This window comes from Heteronotia binoei, chromosome 13, assembly GCF_032191835.1.
Source record: "Heteronotia binoei isolate CCM8104 ecotype False Entrance Well chromosome 13, APGP_CSIRO_Hbin_v1, whole genome shotgun sequence".
NCBI classification, from domain to species: Eukaryota; Metazoa; Chordata; class Lepidosauria; order Squamata; family Gekkonidae; genus Heteronotia; species Heteronotia binoei.
In genome coordinates, this window is record NC_083235.1 from 75,395,534 (window position 1) to 75,417,002 (window position 21,469).

At 42.6% G+C, this 21,469-nt stretch overlaps 1 protein-coding gene and 1 pseudogene across 1 annotated transcript in view; both read right to left on the reverse strand.

The window, feature by feature from the left end:
- The window catches only part of LOC132581917 (myosin-3), a 75,998-nt gene that overhangs the window by 39,869 nt on the left and 14,660 nt on the right, over positions 1-21,469 (reverse strand). The window contains exons 13-19 of the mRNA XM_060253385.1: positions 8,276-8,394; positions 6,126-6,275; positions 5,149-5,319; positions 2,423-2,732; positions 2,184-2,260; positions 1,326-1,413; positions 1,117-1,234 (exon numbers count right to left, since the gene is read on the reverse strand). Of these exons, the coding sequence (XP_060109368.1) occupies positions 1,117-1,234; positions 1,326-1,413; positions 2,184-2,260; positions 2,423-2,732; positions 5,149-5,319; positions 6,126-6,275; positions 8,276-8,394 (1,033 nt within the window). The remainder of the gene's footprint in view (positions 1-1,116; positions 1,235-1,325; positions 1,414-2,183; positions 2,261-2,422; positions 2,733-5,148; positions 5,320-6,125; positions 6,276-8,275; positions 8,395-21,469) is intronic.
- On the reverse strand, positions 12,616-19,717 carry LOC132581809 (E3 ubiquitin-protein ligase RNF166-like; annotated as a pseudogene).

Here is a 21,469-nt window from a genome sequence, read left to right on the forward strand (position 1 = left end):
GTGCAATTCTGGTCACCACACCACAAAAAGGATATTATAGCATTGGAAAAAGTGCAGAAAAGGGCAACTAGAATGATTACAGGTTTGGAACACTTTTCCTATGAAGAAAGGTTAAAACGCTTGGGGCTTCTTAGCTTGGAGAAACGTTGACTGCGGGGTGACATGATAGAGGTTTACAAGATTATGCATGGGATGGAGAAGGTAGAGAAAGAAGTACTTTTCTCCCTTTCTCACAATACAAGGACTTGTGGGCATTCGATGAAATTGCTGAGCAGTCGGGTTAGAACAGATAAAAGGAGGTACTTCTTCACCCAAAGGGTGATTAACATGTGGAATTCACTGCCACAGGAGGTGGTGGAGGCTACAGGCATAGCAAGCTTCAAGAGGGGGTTAGATAAAAATATGGAGCAGAGGTCCATCAGTGGCTATTAGCCACAGTGTGTGTGTGTGTGTGTGTGTGTGTGTGTGTGTGTGTGTGTGTATATATATATATATATATATATATATATATATATATATATATATATATATATATATATATATATATATATATATATATATATATATATAAAATTATTGGCCACTGTGTGATAGAGAGTGTTGGACTGGATGGGCCGTTGGCCTGATCCAACATGGCTTCTCTTATGTTCTTAAGATGTGCTTCTATTTTTGTAAGTAAAATTTCTTTCTCTTGTCACCATTGGAGTCAGATAATCTTTGTAATTGGTTTAAACAGCATTTCCCCATTAACTGGGAGATGTGGAGAATCAGGGATACTGTGAAAAAGCTTCTGTGCTTCCAAGGAAAATGATTTTTGTTATTTAACTCAATACATTGGATCCACTCCAGTCAGCATTCTGGCCACAGCATTCTGTACCAACTGAAATTTCCAGACAGTCTTCTAGGGCAGCCTTATGTTGTGCGCATTGTAGTGATCTAATCTAGATGTCACAAGAGGATGTACCACAGCGGCAAGATCTTTCTTGCCCTTATATATTCTTTGTGGAGCTCTTGGGCAAAAGAACAGATTTCTAAATAAGGACTATTTGCTGCCGGGCTTGGTTTAGCAAAATTCAACCCAAATTGGCACAGTCACAACAAACTCAGCTGACAGACCTTTGTTTGAAATCCCCATACAGGATTCTGTTTGGGAAGCCTTTCCTGCAGATCCGAATGCCTTCAAGGACTCCATTGCACCTCAGCTGATGCAGGACAAGCTTGTGGTCCATGGCACCTGTGAAATGGGAGAACATAGCAGAAGTTAAGCTTTCCTTATAGTCTGTTGACGCCTTTCTGAAAATTCACATGACAAATTCTCTAAGTACCTGGGGTTTTGGTTTCATTGGGGATGATGCAGCGCACAAAATGTGGATGGGTTGTCCGCAAGTTGGACATCAGTTTGTTTAAGTTTTCCTGTAATTTGGACACAATTTCAATTATCTGTAATTTCTTAAGTGTATAGATTTTAAATTCTTCTGTAGCTCAATCATAGTGTTTTCCAAACTGTCCACTAAACAAAAGTGTCTTGGGGTGTGTGTATGTATTTGTTTACAGACATTTTCAAGTTTATTTTATCAAAAGAAAATGTTAAAAGTGAAAGGATCTGCACCCTTTTCAGACTTATGTTCCAAGAGGAGTAGGGTGCTAATACCCTTCTTTTCAGGCAGATCTTTACCATCATTCCTCTTTTCCGTTAGGAGAAAAACATCCCATCGTGGAGCAAGGTAGAGTCCCTTTTCCAGACATCTTACAGATTCATTCCTCAGCAATATGTTATTGACGATGCCCTGACCTGGATAGCTCAAGCAAGCTTGATCCTGTCAGATCTCCGAAGCTGAGCAGGGTCAACTGTGGGTTAGTACTTGGATGGGAGACTGTCCTTGAAATATCTAGTCAGAAGGCAGGGGCAGGTTTATTCAGCCACCTCCCTGAATATCCTCTAGGCCTCCAGTAGGTTGACATTACCTCAAGGTGCAGACACACCCTCACTCACACTACAAAAATACCAAAAAAATTGTTGTTGTTGTTGATATTTATATAAATTTTTGTCTACCCAATTCATGGGTAGACAAAATGCATTTAATGACCTAGGTCTTTCACATATACAACTATGCTATGGTTTCTGGTAAAACAATTATCATCTGTCTAATCTTAAAAAGATTATCTAAGAAGATACTACCTACCCTGAAGAGGGCAGACACCGTTTGGAAAGAAGACCCTTTCTTCTTGGCGCCTTTCTTCTTCGTTCCACCTGATTCACCTAGGGAACAGGACACAAGTACACAAGTCATTCATTGTTTTAGGCAAAAGAACTAATGCTGTCTCTCTGTAGGCCAGCTCCACTGCTAACCTTGGCCATGGAGTCCTAAACCAAAATATGATAAAAGAACTTAAAGACAAACCAAGTGATTGCATAATTTACCATCATCCAGAGAAGCAAAGGTAGCATAAAGATTAGCCAAAATCTTGATTGATGACTTCTGATAGAGTGCCACAACTGTTTCATTCAAGGGATCCTTGTTCTTCTCCAGCCAGCCAGTGATATTATAGTCCACAACTCCTGCGTAGTGGACTAAGGAGAAATGAGCTTCAGCCTTGCCTTTGGCAGGTTTTGGCTTCTGGAAATTGGCAGATTTTCCAAGATGCTGGTCATACAGTTTGTTCTTGAAGGACGTGTCAGTTGCCTTAGGAAACATACACTCCTCTTCCAGGATGGAAAAGATGCCCATTGGCTAAATTGAAAAACAAATACTTTAATGTCAAGTAAATGTCAAGCATATATTCCTAATATAAAGCTGTATTGTTTAGTCTCTTACTTTGCTAGTGTATATCAAAGCTATGTAACCCATTCTCTAGTTCACACCTCTTGTAACAGATGCAGGAATGCCCGCTTTGAAGATAGTGCCTCCCCGGGACAATTCCCAGGCCTGAGCCTGGGACCCAGAATGTTGCTAACCACAAAAGATAGCAGAACCCATAACTGTAGCTTTTCACATGCTTATGTTAGAATTCCTAGCGATCTCTAGTATCTCTTTGATGTATCCCTTACAGTCAGCTGCTATGTGTTATACTGTATCACTTTCAACCTGTTCCATCCATGAGCACAATGGATTATCAATAAATTAAGACTTTGTATCCAAATCATCGCTTGGTTCTTTTGAAACTCTTATGCTTAACATTTTAAAAGCGATCCATGTTAAAGTTCAGCTGATCTGGCAACTTTCGAACCGAATGGCTGAAGGCATTCCAGATAACAGCGAACCTATTAATCCACTGGAGAGAGGACTGGGAGACAGAATAGAGATGCGAAGCCCCCTGTGGCACGTCTTGGACATGAGCAGAGTCGTGGGGCGTGGGTCCCCTCTACATATACAACAACTTTTCATCACCCCATGGAAGTGGGAACCGCGAACATCAACCACCCTGATGGAGGAAGCCCCAGCCCGACGAGATGCCATCATGATGAGGCATACCCGTGGAGGAAGGGGCGGTGGAGCCCCAGGAGGTGAGCGAGAGGGCAACTCACCCGGGGAGGATGATGAACGGAGGGAGCCCTGACCTGTTGACAGCGGCAGAGTGCCAGGGGGCTCCGACTCCGAGGACAAAGACGGAGGCAAGGGACCAGGTGAGCCGGATATCCTCGAAACGATGAGGGGAGAGATGGCTACCATGGCGAGAGACTTGAGGGATGAAATCCAGGCCAACACCGCCTTTATGGCCCAAGAGATGCGGAGGCAGATCGACCGCTTGCTGAGACTGGGGGACCCGAGAGGGATACCGGGGATCCCGGGGGGAAGGCCACCTCTAGCCCCCCCCCCCAGCTCCCCACTCAGCCAGTGATACCACCACCCCCGATCCCGGCCCTGCTGCTCCCCGCACCGCCAGTAGTACCGGCCCAACCGCATATCACCCCCAAACTGATGGGCAGACTGATAGGGTGAATGCGCTTCTTGAATAGTATTTATGGTGTTATGTGAACCACCAGCAGTCCAATTGGGTGGAACTCCTGCCATTTGCTGATTATGGATATAACAACAGCATCCACAGTTCGACCAAAACCTCCCCTTTCAAAATAGTGAATGGCTATGAGGGGAAGTCCTTCCCTCTGCTACCAGGAGATGGCTAGACTAAAATCCCCTCCTCATTCGAACAATGGTGGGGGCCCTTGGGTGAAGGATGGAAGGTATTACAGGAGAATTTGGAAACTGCCAAAGAAACTTACAAAAAACACTATGATAAAAAACACACTCCCGTGTGGGACTTCAAGGTGGGGGAGACGGTGTTTCTGTCTACAAAGAACTTGCCCTTACCACAGACATTGAAGAAAATGGCTTATAAATATCTGGGGCCTTTTAAAATAAAAAAGGTGATAAAGTGACGGTGGAATTAGAGTTACCAAAATTGTTTAGTAAAATCCATCCTGTCTTTCATTGCAGCCTTTTGTGCCGGAACCCGGGGGCTACGAATTGGCACCCTCGTCTGCCAGTGCCACAACCGAGTCAAGTGGAGGGGCAGAGTCACCATGAGGTGCAGGAGATACTGGATGCAAGGTTAAAAAGGGGAGTGCTCTACTTTCTAATAAGGTGGAAACATTTTCCCCCCAAGTCACGATGAGTGGGTAGAAGCATCCAATGTTACTAAAGAAGTTTTACCTACTGCACCCAGAAAAACCCTGGGCCGAGGCTTGTCAAATATACAAGTTATTCCTAATATAAAGCTGTATTGTTTAGTCTCTTACTTTGCTGGTGCATATCAAAGCTATGTAACCCATTCTCTAGTTCACACCTCTTGTAACAGATGCAGGAATGCCTGCTTTGAAGATAGTGCCTCCCCGGGACAATTCCCAGGCCTGAACCTGGGACCCAGGATGTTGCTAACCGCAAACGATAGCAGAACCCATAATTGTAGCTTTTCACATGCCTATGTTAGAATTCCTAGCGATCTCTAGTATCTCTTTGATGTATCCCTTAAAGCCAGCTGCTATGTGTTATACTGTATCACTTTTAACCTGTTCCATCCATGAGCACAATGGATTATCAATAAACTAAGACTTTGTATCCAAATCATCGCTTGGTTCTTTTGAAACTCCTATGCTTGACAGTATTCTTTGAAATTAGTATTTATTTATGAGTCAGTACTTATGTTTACCTTCTCAATAAGCTCAATGCAGGCTGCTAGATCCATTCCAAAGTCAATGAAAGTCCATTCAATTCCTTCCTTCTTGTACTCCTCTTGCTCCAGCACAAACATGTGGTGGTTGAAAAACTGTTGCAGTTTCTCATTGGTGAAGTTGATGCACAGCTGCTCCAAGCTATTGTACTAGGTAGAGGCAGCAGGGAGTGGGGAAGAGATGGAAAGCTGCAGTCAGATCAGTTTCCCTACAGAAAATGGCCACCTTGAGGTGCATACTCTATGGTATACCATAACACGACCAGGCCAGGCCAAAAAAATTCAGATCATGCCACAAGTTCACACTGATGCTAAACCCCGCAAGGCTGAATATGACAGGAAAAGGTAGCAACAATGTACTGCAAACAAAAGGAATGCTAAGCTTCAGCCTCTGTGTGACCATTGTAATGACCCCCCCTCATAATTATTATTCTGACTGGCATGACTGAACTAGGCCTAACTGCTTGCTCCTGTTCAGCAGCAGCCCCCCTATGACAGCCATTGAGTTTTAGCAGTTGCCAACTCCCAGTTGGGAAATTCAAAGATCTGAGGGGTGGAGCCTGGAGAAGGTGGGTTTGAGGAGGGGTGGGACCTCAGATAGGTACAACCCCACAGATTCCACCTTCCAAACCAGTCATTTCCTCCTGGGGAACCATTTTTGCCAATCTCCAGGTGAGGGCTGGAGACCATTCAAAATTACAACTGCTCTCCAGATGGCAGAGATCAGCTCCCCTGGAGGTGTGTGTGGGGGGGGACTTCACTTGGGTGGGAGGACAGCAAGGGTGGGGGGCACTCGCCAAGAGCATCTTTCTAGGGCCCATTCTATTTTTCTTCACAACAGACCTTATTCCTAGTAAGTATATAAGATAAGACATAATTAAAATGCCACCATATTTAACAGGGCTGAGTGCAGAGGGCAAAAAGAAAACCCTTAAAGTTGCAATGGATCTACATACCTCAAAGATTTCAAAGCCTGCAATATCTAAGACCCCGATGAAATGTTGTCTAGGCAACCTCGTGTCCAGTTGTTGATTGATGCGGGCTACCATCCAGAAAAACAGCTTTTCATAGACCGATTTGGAAAGGGCATTGACAGCATGATGTACCTGCAGACCACAGTCCAAACAATTAGTTCAGTATCACTACCACTGGGGGGGGGGGAATTGTATGAAAGTTAGTGATTCTACCTAGTGTAGAAGGGATGATCCAACAATAACAGTGCTAAATAAGACCTCAGTAACACCAGGTCAGGAGGCATTAGAGTATTTTCCGCTGAGTTCCTTCTTCCAAGATGTGGTAGAAAAAACTGCCTTATCACAGGGCTGCCAAAGATATCTCACTCAAAAAGTAAGTGGAAACTTAAAAAGAAAGGTCCCCCTGGAAGATGATAGATACTTTGAATCCACGGTTTATGTTAATTATCTGTAAATATTTGTGTGCTTTTACACTTGTTAAATTATGCAGTTTCAATCCACTTCAGTGACCATTTGCAAGTGAATTTTGGCATTTCACACAGTAAAACCCATTTGCAAAGTGCATTGAAAGTGGATTGAAAGTGCATTATTTAGTGTGTGTAAGAACCCATAGTCATGTATTTATTATTTAAATCTTGCTTTCCTGAAATCCACTCTGTGCCTCCATGTTAGTGTAATGTGTCTAAACTGCATCCCACTAATGTTAGTCCAGATAGAATGGATGACACTGGAGCCATTGAGATACAATTTCTCCAAACTGTTGATTCTAAACTTGAAAATATACAAAGAGAAAGACAAGCAGTTGGCCAATGCAGCACAGTTTGCACTGGCTACCAATTGAGTACCAGATCCGCTTCAAGGTTCTACTACTGACATTTAAAGCCTTGTACGGCTTGGGACCGACATACCTGCGGGACCGTCTCTCCCCATATGAGCTCTGGAGATTATTACAATTGGCCAATCAACATCTTATGTCTATCCTTGACCCAAAGGATGTCCGGCTTGCCTTGACCAGAGCCAGGGACTTTTCAGCCCTGGCCCCGACCTGGTGGAATCAGCTCCCCATGGAGACTCAGGCCCTATCGGATTTACTACCATTCCAAAGGGCCTGTAAAATGGAGCTATTCCACCAGGCTTTAGGCTGAGGCAAATGGGCGTCCTCATTTCATTTTATTGATTATACCATCTAATTGGCCTCCCTGCACTGATCTGCATTGATCTACCATCCTGACTGCTACAGATCGGGCTGATATTTCTGATGTCTCGGACACCTATGACATCTGTGTCCTAATCTGTAAAATATGTTTACACCATCCATGCAGTCTTATCTGCTCGTTTTAACTGTTTTAATTGTTTTATTGTTGGATTTTTAATTGTTCTATTATGTTGTAATCTGCCCTGAGCCCATTATGGGAAAGGACGGACTATAAATCTGCAAAATGTATAAATAAATAAATAAATCTTACCTGAGTGAGAGAATACATGAACACATGAAGCTGCCTTATACTCAGGGGTCATTTTGTAAACAAAGAGGTGCCAGAGCTCATTAACACAACTCATTTGCATATCTCACACACCCCTGACATCACCAGAATTTGTACTAAATTATATCAGCTCAGCATCTACTTTAAAATGCTTCTTGAATTATAATTGTCATAATAAAATCTTACTCTCATCATACTTTTAAATTGCTTTCTCCTAGGTGGCCACAGTGGCATGATGAAGATTTCCATCTGTCTGCTTTATGTGTTTTGGCTATTTTCTCATTTTTTATGGGGGAAAATATTAGAATACGGCACTTGAGCCCAAAAGATTCTACAAACCCTAATGATGTCACCAGCCATGAAAACCTGAAATCTTTGATAATGTCTTGTTGCTTTGTTGACTGGGTCATATAAGGATTCTCAGCTATTTTTCCTAGAATGAAGGGGTCCCATAGTTTCTTTCACCATTGTGGTATAGATGGCAATGTTTCAAACCTGACCTTTTAAAATGAGAGATGCAGGCAATTGAACTGGGTACCTTCTACATGCAAACCAGATGCTGTCATGGACTGAGCCATGGTCCCACTCCTAAAATACAAGTTCCTCATACAAACTAGCAAACATTTCTGGCCTGCTTCATGGACTTACCTGGTCTACAGTTTGACCTTTGGTCACATATTCATTTCCCACCTTCACTCGGGGAAAGCACAGGGCTTTCAACAAATCAGCAGAATTCAGACCCATTAGATAAGCTGCCTTGTCAGCCTCTAAAAAACAAACATATAGGAAGCAAATAAATGAGAAGTACTTTCAGGACAATCAGCACAGTCAGTATTATTGGAACTGGCGGGAAGTGATAGAAAGCCATTCAAACTTCTGGTCAGGTCACAAGGATGAGCCAAATTAGATATAAGAACATCTTGAAAAACTGCTTTTTGTATTAATGATAGATTCAGGTGGATAGCTGTGTTGGTCTGAAGTAGCAAAACGAAGTTTGAGTCCAGGGGCAGCTTTGAGACCAACACAGTTTTATACAAGGTGTTGTGTCTTGCATTTTGGTCCCCGAATTTACAACACAGCGCGGCTATGCACGCTGAGGTGACCAGTGGCAAACTGCGGGTCACCTGACTGTAAGGGATAGAGGTAATTCGCCTATGAAGATCTGTGGTGCGAAGTTTAACTGGTCAGGATTGGACCTGACTAGGAAGGGGGTTGTTCCGGGTGAATGTATATGACCCGGCCCCGCCATATTGTCTTTGTGATGTACTTCTAATTAAGGATGTTGACTGATAATCGTGTCCAAACCCAGTACATTACACAAGGTATGATGTTTTGTGTGCACACATATTTCTTCAGATAAAATGAAATGGAATCTACCATCCCATACATATAGGCACAGAATGTTTAAGAAATTCAGGAATAACAAGCTTAATTTATATGGTTACTATTTGTTTGGGTTCAATTCCAGGGGGGGACAGAACATAATGAAAGAAATAAATATGTCGAAATTGGAAATTGGTGTATCCTTAATTGTGGTATGCTGAATGCAATTAACTGAGACCCTGACATTATGCTCCATCCATTTCCTCTCAAACATGGAGGTGATTATAGCATCATCTTCTTTGTAGTGGTACAATTATCTGTGTAGAGTTATCTCCTCTGTTCCCAGACCAGAGAGATACATTTTGATCTACCATTCCAAATTACATTGCATCCTACTACTCATTAGGTTACATTACAGTCTACTACTCTAATTATGATTCTAAATAAGAAATAAAATAAAGTTAAGAGGATGTATGGCCCTTCTGGGGAATTGGTGAGAATACAGATGTCAAGGCTGAATGAGGTTAGCATATGTAGTGAGATAAGAAACCAATATCCCTGTTAAGTCCTGGAAATTCCATTGTTCTGAGTGTTGTAATAACTTGCAACTCAGCAATTTCCCTTTCTAGTCTGCTCCTGAAGTTCCTTTGCAGTAAAACTGCCACTTTGAGGTAACCAATTGAATGTAAAGTGAAGTGTTCTCCTACAGGTTTCTCAGTCTTGTGATTCGTGATGTTAGATCTGTGTCCTTTTATCCTTTGGCATAGGCTTTGACCTATGTAGAGAACAGAAGGGCATTGTTGGCATTTAATGGCATAAACAATGTTAGAAGATGAGCATGTGAATAAGCCCGAGCTGGTATAGTTGATGTTAGATCCAGTGACTGTGTTGTCTGTGTATATGTGGCAGCAAAGTTGGCATTTGGGTTTATGCCGTCACATAGAACCAGACAGCACAATCATTGGGTGACCAACAGGGGACCTCTGACAAGATGGCCCTTTGTTAAGGAGTCTTCTCATTAGGCTCCGAGACCTTAACTCCCTAGAGGCATTTGAAATCATTGGTGAGAAATAAGATCAGCTCACTCCGCATCTGAGGCCTTTCACAAATGATCTGTGTTGGAGCTGATCTGACAGAATTGGATTCCAGCAGGATATGTGAGTGAGTTTAAGGTAGCTGTGTACTTTGTGCCTTGTGTCAACAAGAAGGGTCTGTTGTTACTTTGCTTTTTTCTTCCTCCCCCCCCCCTCCATTTTTAATCTTGTTTTTCTTCTGGACTTCCAGACAATTCGTTCAATTTATGTTTATATATATAAGGACATTCTGTCTAAAAAACTCTACATTGGCCAACGACAATACTGGGACTATAACAGATCATTCATTCAAGCTAACAGACCACATTTTAAACTAATCAGAAGACTTCCATAACCTAAACTTTATTAGTACTATTCCACTCATTACGGTTATCTCTTTATCTTTAAGAAGTCAGTATTTCTCTCTGAGACATCTGAGCCTGTGGAATGAACTGTGATTTTCAAAACATTTTAATTAATGGTCTTAAATTGAATAACAATTTATCTTTTTTCAATTTTATATCATCTTTGCTGCATTTATATTTTGCTTGGGGAACAGTAGGGGGGGGGAGGACACTATGGAAAGTTTTCTTTGAGCTCATATTCAACCTAAAAAAAATGGCTTTTCAATTTATGCAGTGGTTTTTACAACTATCCAGTGGAAATTACAATTCCCTGCAATGAGATTAATAAACACCATGGAATTAACTACTGCCCAGTTTTTATTGGAATCTTGGGCTGCCGAGTGAAGTTGTGATGCTTTCTGAAAAAGTTCAGTGAAGATTGATGAAGAGAATTCATCATAAGAACGCAAATTCTTTAATAATATTAACAACTAATCTGGCTCATCTCTTATATGAAACACTTATGAATAATAAAGTAATTAACAAATATTAATTTTTATTAACAAACTTAACTTTCACATCTTTTTAGCCCTATTATTTCAGTCTTGCCATTCTTATAATTTCTAACATTTCTGTATTCTTTCTTTTAATGTAAGCTATGAGTGTTTGATATATACATTTCCTGTTACTATTTGAAATATTAGTCCCCAGCTTTTGAATATTTGAAATATAAGTTCTCTGTTGTTGGGTAATGAGCTCAATCTTGACATTGAGTTTTATATTATAAATAGAACCCAAGGTCTAAGTTTAATTGCAATTGTTTTATTGCAGTGATTGTAACCAAATGAATAGTCTTAACTAATAAGTTAATGCAAGGTCTCTACAGAAGATATAGATATAAAATATTAACACGACTCAAAGAAAGGGTGAAAAAGAAGTTGGAAGAAGAACCAGATTCTAAAATGCTGGAATGGGTGGAGAAACCTCAAGATAATTTGACCATATAACTGAATGCCATCACAGACACTATTTTTTCTCAGATGAAACATTAGAGGATCGAATGCACTGTAAAGTGACACAAATAGGTTTCAATAACATATCATACAAGTTAAGCAACGACAACAGAATACTTTTGGCCATATCAAAAAGGAACTCCTATCTTTGAGACAAGAAATAACTACAGGACTCCTAAAAAAAAAAAGATTAAAGAAAACACTGAAAAGCTTATTCATACCCAGAGACAATATAAAAAGGTGGAACACTATCAAGAAGTTCATTTATTGGGAAAAGCCAACCAAAGGATTGACGCTTCAGAGGACCAAAACAGAGGCTGTAATCTTAAATTTTGATTGATTCCAGAGGAGTTTTGTAAAGTGGACCTTGAAGAAGACTTTGGCAGCTGCTACAAGACCATTATAACATTCAAACAGATTTTATGCACATTGATCAAATATAGAGAATCAATTCCAGATTTCAGATTAGGAATAAGCTTCCACATGATATTTTGGTGAAGTCTGCACATTTAAAAAAAGAAGAGATATCATTCTGAATAAACAAAGAACTTCTCCTCTGATGATTCAGAAGATAGAAATACAAATATTTCAAGATCTCCCCTCCATTCCTTTGGAAAAGAGGAGACCTTGACTTTTTAAGGTAGATTCTACAAAAGAAAGAAGTGAGATGCCACTGGAAGATACTGTTTGCACTGGAGGTGCACCTACCAAGAGGCAGAAGAGCCATAATTACAAGTGAACAAGTGAAACAACTTGCAGAAGAGCCATCAGAAGGACTAGGTGAGGAAAAAGGGAAATTAGATCAAGCAGCAGCACTACCTTAGAAAATGGATAATTTTAACATGTCAATAAACATTAGTGACTTAAATTCTCCCTCTAAATGATCTAAATTTTTCAGCTTACAAAAAAAGCAAAAAAACCCCAGGTATTATTTGCTTATAAGAGACTTAAGAATGTTCTTAAGAATAAAAAGTTGGGGAAAGTATGTGCTGCCTCTGCAAATGAAACGAAAAAAGGGATTGCAATCTTTATAACAAACTACAGAATTAACATTATAGAAGACTTGAAAGATGTGGATGGGAGAAATTTAATTTTCAAACCAGACTTCCTGATGGCAAAATCAACACATTGGTACCTTTATATGCTCCAAATAATGCCAAAGGAAAGTCTTATGACAACTTGTTCCAGAAGCTATTGGATTTTCAAGAAGGGAAAATAATAATTTTTGATATATTCTAGGAAATTACATTCAATTGAAAAATCAACTCAATTGTGCTGTAATCCACAAATGTATCGTAGGAGAACTTGTGCCAGAGAAGACAATAAAGGAAGCTGGCACCCTTGCAGCTGGGATTACCCCAAGTCACAGCTGAGCAGATGGGACAGAACACTTGGCTGGGGTCCTTTCAGAGGTTTTCCATATAGTGCTTCATCAGCTCCTGATGAGCTCCAGATTCTGTGCTCTTTAATAAGGGCACACATATATGGATCGGTTTGGGATATTGCTGGGAATGGACTGGGAAGTTGGGACAACAGGAACAAACTTTGGACAGTTGGTCATCTGTTCCTGAACTTTAGCACAAGATGTGACGTCTGACCTCATTTTCACTAGTGTCACCTTCTTGGTCCAACCCCAGCTGGGGGCCTTATAGGATGGCAGCTGCTTGTCCGCACTAGATGCATTCTCCACCTTCTCGAGGGTCACAGGGCATGCAATACAGTGGGCAGAAAGGAGACAGGATCTGGAGGCAAGGCTGCAGGCACTCTCTGCAGAATGTGGGCCTGCAGGGGGTGATGCAGATAGGGAGCTGGTAGACTTGGAGGCGGATGGGGAAGCTGAACTGGGCCTCGAGTGTGGCACCCCTGGGCTGGTGGGTGGTGCTGCGGGCAGCCAGGGAGGTCTGCTGAGACCCACTTTTTATTCCAGGTGTTACCAATTCAGATTCATGTCAAGATACTGAAGGATTGGCAAAAACAGATAAACACTTTCTTATGGAATGGCAAGAAACCAAGGGTCAGATTCAAAGTTCTACAAGATAAAAAAAGAGGAGGATTAATGGCAGGCTTGGCAAGTCTGAGTAGGCCAGGTTGGTCCCATCCTGCCCCCCTCCCTCTCCACAGGCGGCCCTAGCAGCCTGTGAGGGAGGCTGGAAATAAAAGCAGCTGGAAGCAAGGCACCAGCGAATAAAAGAAGCTGGAAGCAAGGCAAGAGGCAGTGAGACAGCAAAGAAATTCTTGGCTCCTTCCTGCTGCCATTCCACATCTTCCCTTCTCATTCCAGCCTTGAGTGGTAAGGGCACCCAGTGGCCAGTAAAGGCAGTGGCACAGTGCGGTGATGGGTGCACTCCAGTGTGCCAACTGGAGCCTGCTGCCACTGCTCTTGGGTGGGGAGGGTGGAAAGATGTGTGGCGGTGGGAAGTCAGGGTGAGGGGGGGCTTGCCTGGGGCAGCAGCCTAGCACCAGCGCTGATTAGCAGTCCCTAACATCAAGCTGTACTATCAAGCGGCTTGCCTGGTTTGGATTTCTGATTGGATTAAAAATCTGAATGAAAGACTGATGATACTAGAAGCAGCAGATTTGTCTGATGGACTACATAGACATTTTTGGATTAAAGCAAGCAGGAAAACATCTAAAAATCTATTTTTTTATTTTTTTTATTTTTTATTGGTAATTTATATCCCGCCCTTCCCACCAGGTGGCTCAGGGCGGCTTACAACATATAAAATCTAACATGAGACATAATAGTTTAACATTTCATACAATTTGCATAATTAAAATTAAACAATTCAAACAATTTACATATAAAAATATTAAAACATTCTACAGTCTTATAAAACTACACTCGATTTCAATTTTCAGTGCCGGTTAGTTGTAAGCCTGCCGGAAGAGGGTTGTCTTACAGGCCCTACGGAATTGAGCAAGATCCTGCAGGGCCCTTACCTCTTCCAGCTGCTGGTTCCACCAGGAAGGGGCCATTACGGAGAAGGCCCTATCCCTCGTAGATTTCAAACGGGCTTCCTTTGGCCTGGGGACAACAAGGAGATTTTGAGTTCCTGATCTCAGTACTCTCTGGGGAACATGCGGGGAGAGACGGTCCCTCAGGTAGGCAGATCCTAGGCCATATAGGGCTTTAAAGGTAATGAAAGCACCTTGTACCGAACTCGATAAAGTATTGGCAGCCAGTGCAGAGCTCGAAGTCCCGGCTGAATGTGCTCCCATCTTGGGAGCCCCAATAACAACCGGGCGGCGGCGTTCTGCACCAACTGCAACTTCTGGGTTCGACACAGGGGCAGCCCCATGTAGAGAGCATTGCAGTAGTCCAACCTCGAGGTGACCGTTGCATAGATCACTGTTGCTAGGTCGTCACGCTCCAGGAAGGGAGCCAACTGCCTTGCCCGCCTAAGATGAAAAAATGCGGACTTGGCAGTGGCTGCTATCTGGGCTTCCATCGTTAAGGAAGGCTCCAGTAGTACCCCCAAGCTCTTGACCCTATGCGTTGCAATCAGCGGCGCACCGTCAAAAGCTGGCAGGGGGATTTCCCCTCCCGGACCCCGACGGCCCAAGCAAAGGACCTCTGTCTTCGCAGGATTTAGCCTCAGCCCGCTCCGCCTGAGCCACCCAGCCACGGCCTGTAATGCTCGGTCCAAATTTTCTGGGGCGCAGACCGGCCGGTCATCCATAAGCAGATAGAGCTGGGTGTTGTCAGCGTACTGATGACAACCCAGCCCATACCTTCGGGCAATCTGGGCGAGGGGACACATATAGATGTTAAATAACATTGGAGACAGAACCGCTCCCTGAGGCACCCCACAGTCAAGCGTGTGCCTCCGGGACAGCTCATCCCCAATAGCGATGTATAATAACCCATGTTATTAGAGACAGCTTGCTGAAAAATTGGTGGTGACTTAATACAAGAATCAGTCCCCCAATATCACCTTTAATGTCAAAATTAGATGCTTATCATGATAAACCTGAGAGGAAAAACAATTACTTTATAACAGGGGGTGGCCAATCTTGTTTAATGTAAGAGCCACATAGAATAAAGATCAGATGTTTGAGAGCTGCAAGGAAGGAAGGAAGGAAAATAGATGTGGAGGGAGAGGTGGAAGAGAGCGACTTTAATTTTAAACATTCTCCAAGCTACCTGCTGGCTTCACTTGGAGATGCCACCTGATGGGGGAGGGGGGGGCTTCAAGAACCACACAGTATGTGTGAAAGAGCGACATGTGGCTCCTGAATTACAATTTGGCCACCCCTGTTTTAGTTTTTATAATTTTTTATTGATTTTAACTACAAAGAAAAGAAGCATGAGCATAGATACAGTATATAGGGGGAAGGGTAGATACAAAATGGGAAAGACAGAAACAAAGAAAAATACAAATATATCAGTTGCAGTTCTACCTCCAAATGAAATACCCAATACCTTTTACCTTCAAGTATAAATTCTCTCCATATATTTTACCATCTTTATCTTTCATTATATCTTTTTTACTAAACTGTTACTTAAAATATGTCTAAACAATTCTTCAACACCTAAAAGTATAAAAAATCAGAGCAGTCTCAACAGAAAGCTGGCTGGCTAAACTGAACCATATTGGAAGCACAGACTAACCTGTTAATTTAGCAATATCAACGTTAGAGTAAACATATGAAATATCATGAAGGCACCAACAAACTTGTTAATTTAATAATATCATCCTATAATAAACATATGGAGCCCATATCCTTATCCTTAACAGGCTAAGAATAAAATATGATAATTTATCTGTCTCAGTATGAACAATTTCTCCAAACAAACATACTAAAAGCAGATCTGCTGGATAAAAAATAATTGTGTTGTCTGCCCTCTTAACCATTGATCCAAATTAATTGTATATTTATCTAACATTTTAACAAAACCTTTCCATCCTTAGAATCTCCCTTCACCTTTTAAAATCACATATCAGTTCTTATTAACAATTGCATATTTAATTACCCACAGAGGAAACCACAACTCAGAAACCCTTCTTCCCAGGAAAGTTTTTACATCTTGATTTTTACTACTTAACTCAACCATATTAAAAATACAAACTCGCTTATTAGTTTGATAATATCATCATTACAGTGAGCATAAGAGACAAATATCTTTATCTATTAAATGCAAACCAAATTGAAAAGTAATTATGTTGTCTACTTTCTTAGAAATCCCACCTAGCCTGTTAAAATCATATGTTTTCTTACTGTGAGTTCCATATCCAACTACCCACAAAGTCTGCCAACTTGCAAGTTAATTACATTATCTGTCTTCTTAAAATTTAAAAACTTTTCATTCCTTTAGCTTTTATATCTATATTACTCCAGAAAAAACAACTTACTATAACCCAGACATCACACTTTGCCTTTTAAAATCGCATGTCAGTTCTTATTGAGAGTTCCATACCCAACTATCCAAAAAGAGAGAGAAAGTTCAAAAATCCTTCTTCCTGAAAAATTTCCACATCTTGATTTATTGGCTGAGATGCACCTTCTCTCTTCTCAATGCAGTCTTCCCTCTCGGTAATGGAGGAAAGAATTCTACGCCATTTGTTCCTCTCAGCAGAACTTCATTCAATCTCGATTTCTGGTCTTGTTTTTTAACTGCACCATAAGATTCCATTTTGGTTTTCTTTTGTTCATTCCGCAGAGGATCACTTTCACCTTCTAATTCCACAGACATCACTAGAATCTCTTTAGCACTCTGCTCATGTAGATTTGAGATTTCGCTAGCTTTCAGCATAAAAGCTCCCATTTGCTTTCTAATCAACTCCGTTAATGAACCAAGATCCTGTTTCAGAGAAGTAATACTCCATAGTATATCTTTTTTGTAAAACATTTCGCTTGGCAGTGCAATTTTTCTCTGTCATCAAACACAGTCTCTTAATCCAAGTTGAAAAGTAGCTTAAAGATCCGGTTAGCCCGTCATTCCGAATCTCCTCCAGCTGTGATTTTAAATGTTATCATTTCAGTTGCAGTCGGATGACAGGGACAAATCTCTCTAAAATATATCTTGTTTATGTTCAGACCATATTGCAGCCAAATAATAGTCTCTTTAACATATATCCAATTATAATCTGCGTCGATTTAAGTATTTGTATTCAGTCCAATTCAAATTGTTACCAATACTGAAGATTGCTCTTTAACTTTTCACAGGAAAAGTAAGCCTATAGTCAACCTCTTTCCCCTCCTTTGAGCTGCCCACTTGTTGTAATGTAAAACAACCCATTAGCCAGTGGTATTAGAAGCACACTTACTTGCCACGTAGAATTGCCATGCTTGGGGTAGAGAAGTGATACATCAAAAGCTTATTGAAAGGAGTGAAAGAAAGCAGTCGCGCAATCACCTTTTTCTGCTGCATCAGCTATCATGGCGGTGGAGCCTCGAGACATGCAAGAAGGACAGGAGCAGCTGCCGCTGTGCCCCTAACTTCCTGCAAAAGTCCCATGCCGAAGGAAAATCCCTCCAGGGTCTTCCTATGGGGGTGCCACGTTTGTGGTCCCCCTCCAGCTGTCTGATTCAAAGGTGATTCAACGGTGCTGCAGGAGGATGATCTGCGGATACCCCTGAGCTCAAGGCAACGTAACCCGAAAGCCTGCCACCCCTGCTTTATAACTTATTGAAATATGATTTATAAAGATGGGAAAAATCAAGTCCTGGCAAGTTATTAATGAAGAAGGAAAAGAGATAAAAAACATGTCTTCAGCTTTCGTGGAGGTTTAAAGAAGACAAGCACCAAGAAGGAGATATACTAAGAAACTTGACTCAATTTGAAATGATAATTTTGAATTTAAAGGATAATTTTGAATTTGAATTTTAGGTCATATCTATAAACTCCTACTACAATATGATACAAAAACAGAACAAGTCAAGAAGACATGTATAGTGAAATGGTCACAAAACTTTGTAAAAGAGATTTTATTTCAACCATGACGAAAGCTATCAATGAAAGATATAAACTTCACAGCAAGCCAAGAACTTAGAGAAAATTGGTATAAAATGTTGAGAAAATGGATAAAAATTATAAATTATAAAGGATTGTGTTGGAAGTGCAAAGACATAGATGGTACTTTTGCCAAATGTGGTCTTGCAAAAAAACACCTAGCAAATATTGCAAAGAAACACATACTAAAATTCAAAATATTTTGAAGATATACAGCGCAATCCGGGGGGAGGGCTGAAAGTGCTCTGGAGGCGGACTTACTGCTACACCGGTGGTAGGGAGAGATACTCTGCCGTGCACCACTCTCCGGCCACCGCAGCGTGCCGCCATCGTTGGCTGAGGGCGGAGTGCTGCCCTGCCGAGTTCAGGGCGCAGCAAAGGTGCAGGCCAGCATGTCGGTGCAGGAGGGGGCCGACCCAGGGGTGTGGCCACTGCTGGTCAGGTCCCAGAACTCTTTTGGTGCGGGAATGCCCCCCCCCGGCCGCCAGGCTCAAACCTGCGCCACGGAAAATGCTGGCATGCAAAATAGGCACTCATTGAAACCAAAAACAAAGGTCAACTCCGCCACTGCAGAAGCTCACAAACCCCTTAGGGAGCGGTGTGATTGCCTCACCAATCCCCTCGAGCCTCGGGCTGACAAGCCCCCTCCCCAGCATCCAATCGCAGTCCCCCCTCCTAGAAATACTTCCACTCTGGCCATGCACAACTCAGTTGTTAGGGACAGCTTCGCATGGTGGGAAGTTCTGCCGGCGAGCTCCCTACCATACGAACTTACAGCAAGGGACAGGCAGGCACGTTGGTGACAGGTTTTGCATTGTGCGGTTGCTTTGACAGTATCTTTGACTTGTGAGGGGGAGAGCGAGGTCTCTCCCCTGGGACTAACTGCTCTTGTTTCCAGGTCTCCACAGGTTCCAGAGGCTCTGCTCGCGAGGACTGTCGCCCATGGCTGGGTAAGTTTCACTGTGCACCTCCAGTGTCCTCCCCCTCCCCTCTCTCTTGACCGTTTGGTGTGCAAGCATCTCTGGCACTTGAACCAGGCAATGGGCTCTGGCAGGGGGCAGTTGCTGACCCCGCTTGCCTGTGCTGCTGCCTGCTCCCTTCCTTTGGTCTGCCCTCTGACATGTTCCCATCCCCTGACAGGGCACGCGGGGGTGGCAGCTGCCCCGATGCGGGGAGGTGCGTCAGAGACTGTCCCTTTAAGGGAGCGCCCGGCTGGAACACAGCCTGCTCCTTTAGCTTCCACCCCTGCAGGTGCTCTTGATCTCTGTCTCCATTTTGCAGGTGGAACAACAACACAGAGGCTTCCGCGTGTGTTGCTCCACCACCACCCCGCCACTCCCTCAGCTGTTTCTGGCCACCGCTCTGAATGGAGCCCCACCCATGGCGAGACTACCCAGCATGCACCAGGGAAACTGTTGCACTCTGTTCCGGAAAAATAAAGTCTGAGCTGTGCCCTCTGTTGTCTCTCCTGCTTGGCATCTCCTGCGTGTTCCCTGGGCAGCCCCCTCCCACTCTGTTAGTGGCCTTTCCAAGGGAATGCCTGGGAGGGTGGGCAGACTTGGTTATTGGGAGGGAGTGGGCTATGAGCTGCCATGCTGCCCCCCACATGGCTGGACAGGGAAGGGGGGTGCCACCCCTCAGCCTGCTCAGGCTGATGGCCTACCTGACCCCACAGGGCTGTTGTGCGCAGGGCACAAAGAGGGGGTGATGAAGTGGACTCTGAGTTCTGCGGCTGATGCACTCGCACTCTGAGTTCCTTGGCTGCCTCCCCCCACCACCACAGTCAAAAGGCCAGCAAGCCACCAGCCACCCAAAATCACATAAGTAGTGGAGAAAGGGTGTGCAGGTTTCTCCAGGGGTTAATGAGGACTGCTGGGAGTGTGGCAAAGCTCCTGGTGGCTGGCTGGCTGCCCGCTCTCCTAATTCAGGGATTAGTATGCAGCTGCACCTACTATTCAATAAACAAGGGAAGTGGGGAGGAGAAGGGGGGACATCAGAAAGATTCAGGAGCTGCGCTTCTGTGAACTCCTGCTGAATTCAAGGCCTGGGTGCTAGACTTGTTCCAGTATGGCTTCCACCTTGGGATGGAGACAGTGCAGGTTGCCCTGACAGACTACCTCCACAAGCAAAATACACCAGGGAACATGGTCTGTGCAGCACAAAGCCAGCTAGAAAATCAGACTGTGACAAAAAGACTAATCCTCTAGACTAATCCTCTACATTTATAAAGTAGAATGAATGCATATCCATAAGAATATTATATAATGCAGCAACATTTCACCATCCTACAGGTAGAGAAAAATAGTCTCAAAATCTATGTCCCAAGCACTCCAAAACAATATTATAATCCAACGTCTCTCTATTAATAGGTGCTTGCTGACTTCTCTAGACCTGGAGACTCTTCTCCCAAAGTTGGAGTGCAGGGTGAAACAGGGCTCTCGACAAAGAGATGAAACAATTGTCGAGCTCAAGGTTCCTGCCTCCTTGAAAATGTTTACATTCATTTCAAAGTGTTTTCAAATATCGCAGTACAATGTTCTTCTACTCGGCTCTTTGGGAAGAGATGAAATGATTGTCTGGAATAGGAAACTGAAAGTAATTTCACCATCTAACTTTTTAGACTTATTGTATTAGTTTTGTTTTGCATTTTACTTTATGGTTTTGATGTTTTTATGAAATGATGTACCTCACCCAGAGCCGTGCAGTAGCGATCCATAAATTTAACTAAATAAATAAAAATAAAATATATGTATGGACTGGTAAATTCCATTTCATTGTATCTGAAGAAGTGTGCGTGCACGTGAAAGCTCATACCTTTGTTGGTCTTATAGGTACCACTGGACTCAAACTTTTATATTAATGATGTTATTTCAAAAAGTACTAAAATCACCAAACAGCAAAAAGAAGCAAAAGATTAATAATGAAATCCTACATTAAACGGGTAAGTACAGTTTCCCACCCCTACATCTTATTGAACATAGAACTATTTAGAAGATGATCACAAGAAGTTCTGTGCTAAAAAAGAAAGAGGAATGGCTATAACTTCATTTCCAAAAGCAGGGAAAGAGCTATGCATGATCTCTGTTGCCAGTGTTAATAGGAATCATTCCAGGAATGCTTTGTGTATCTTGCAT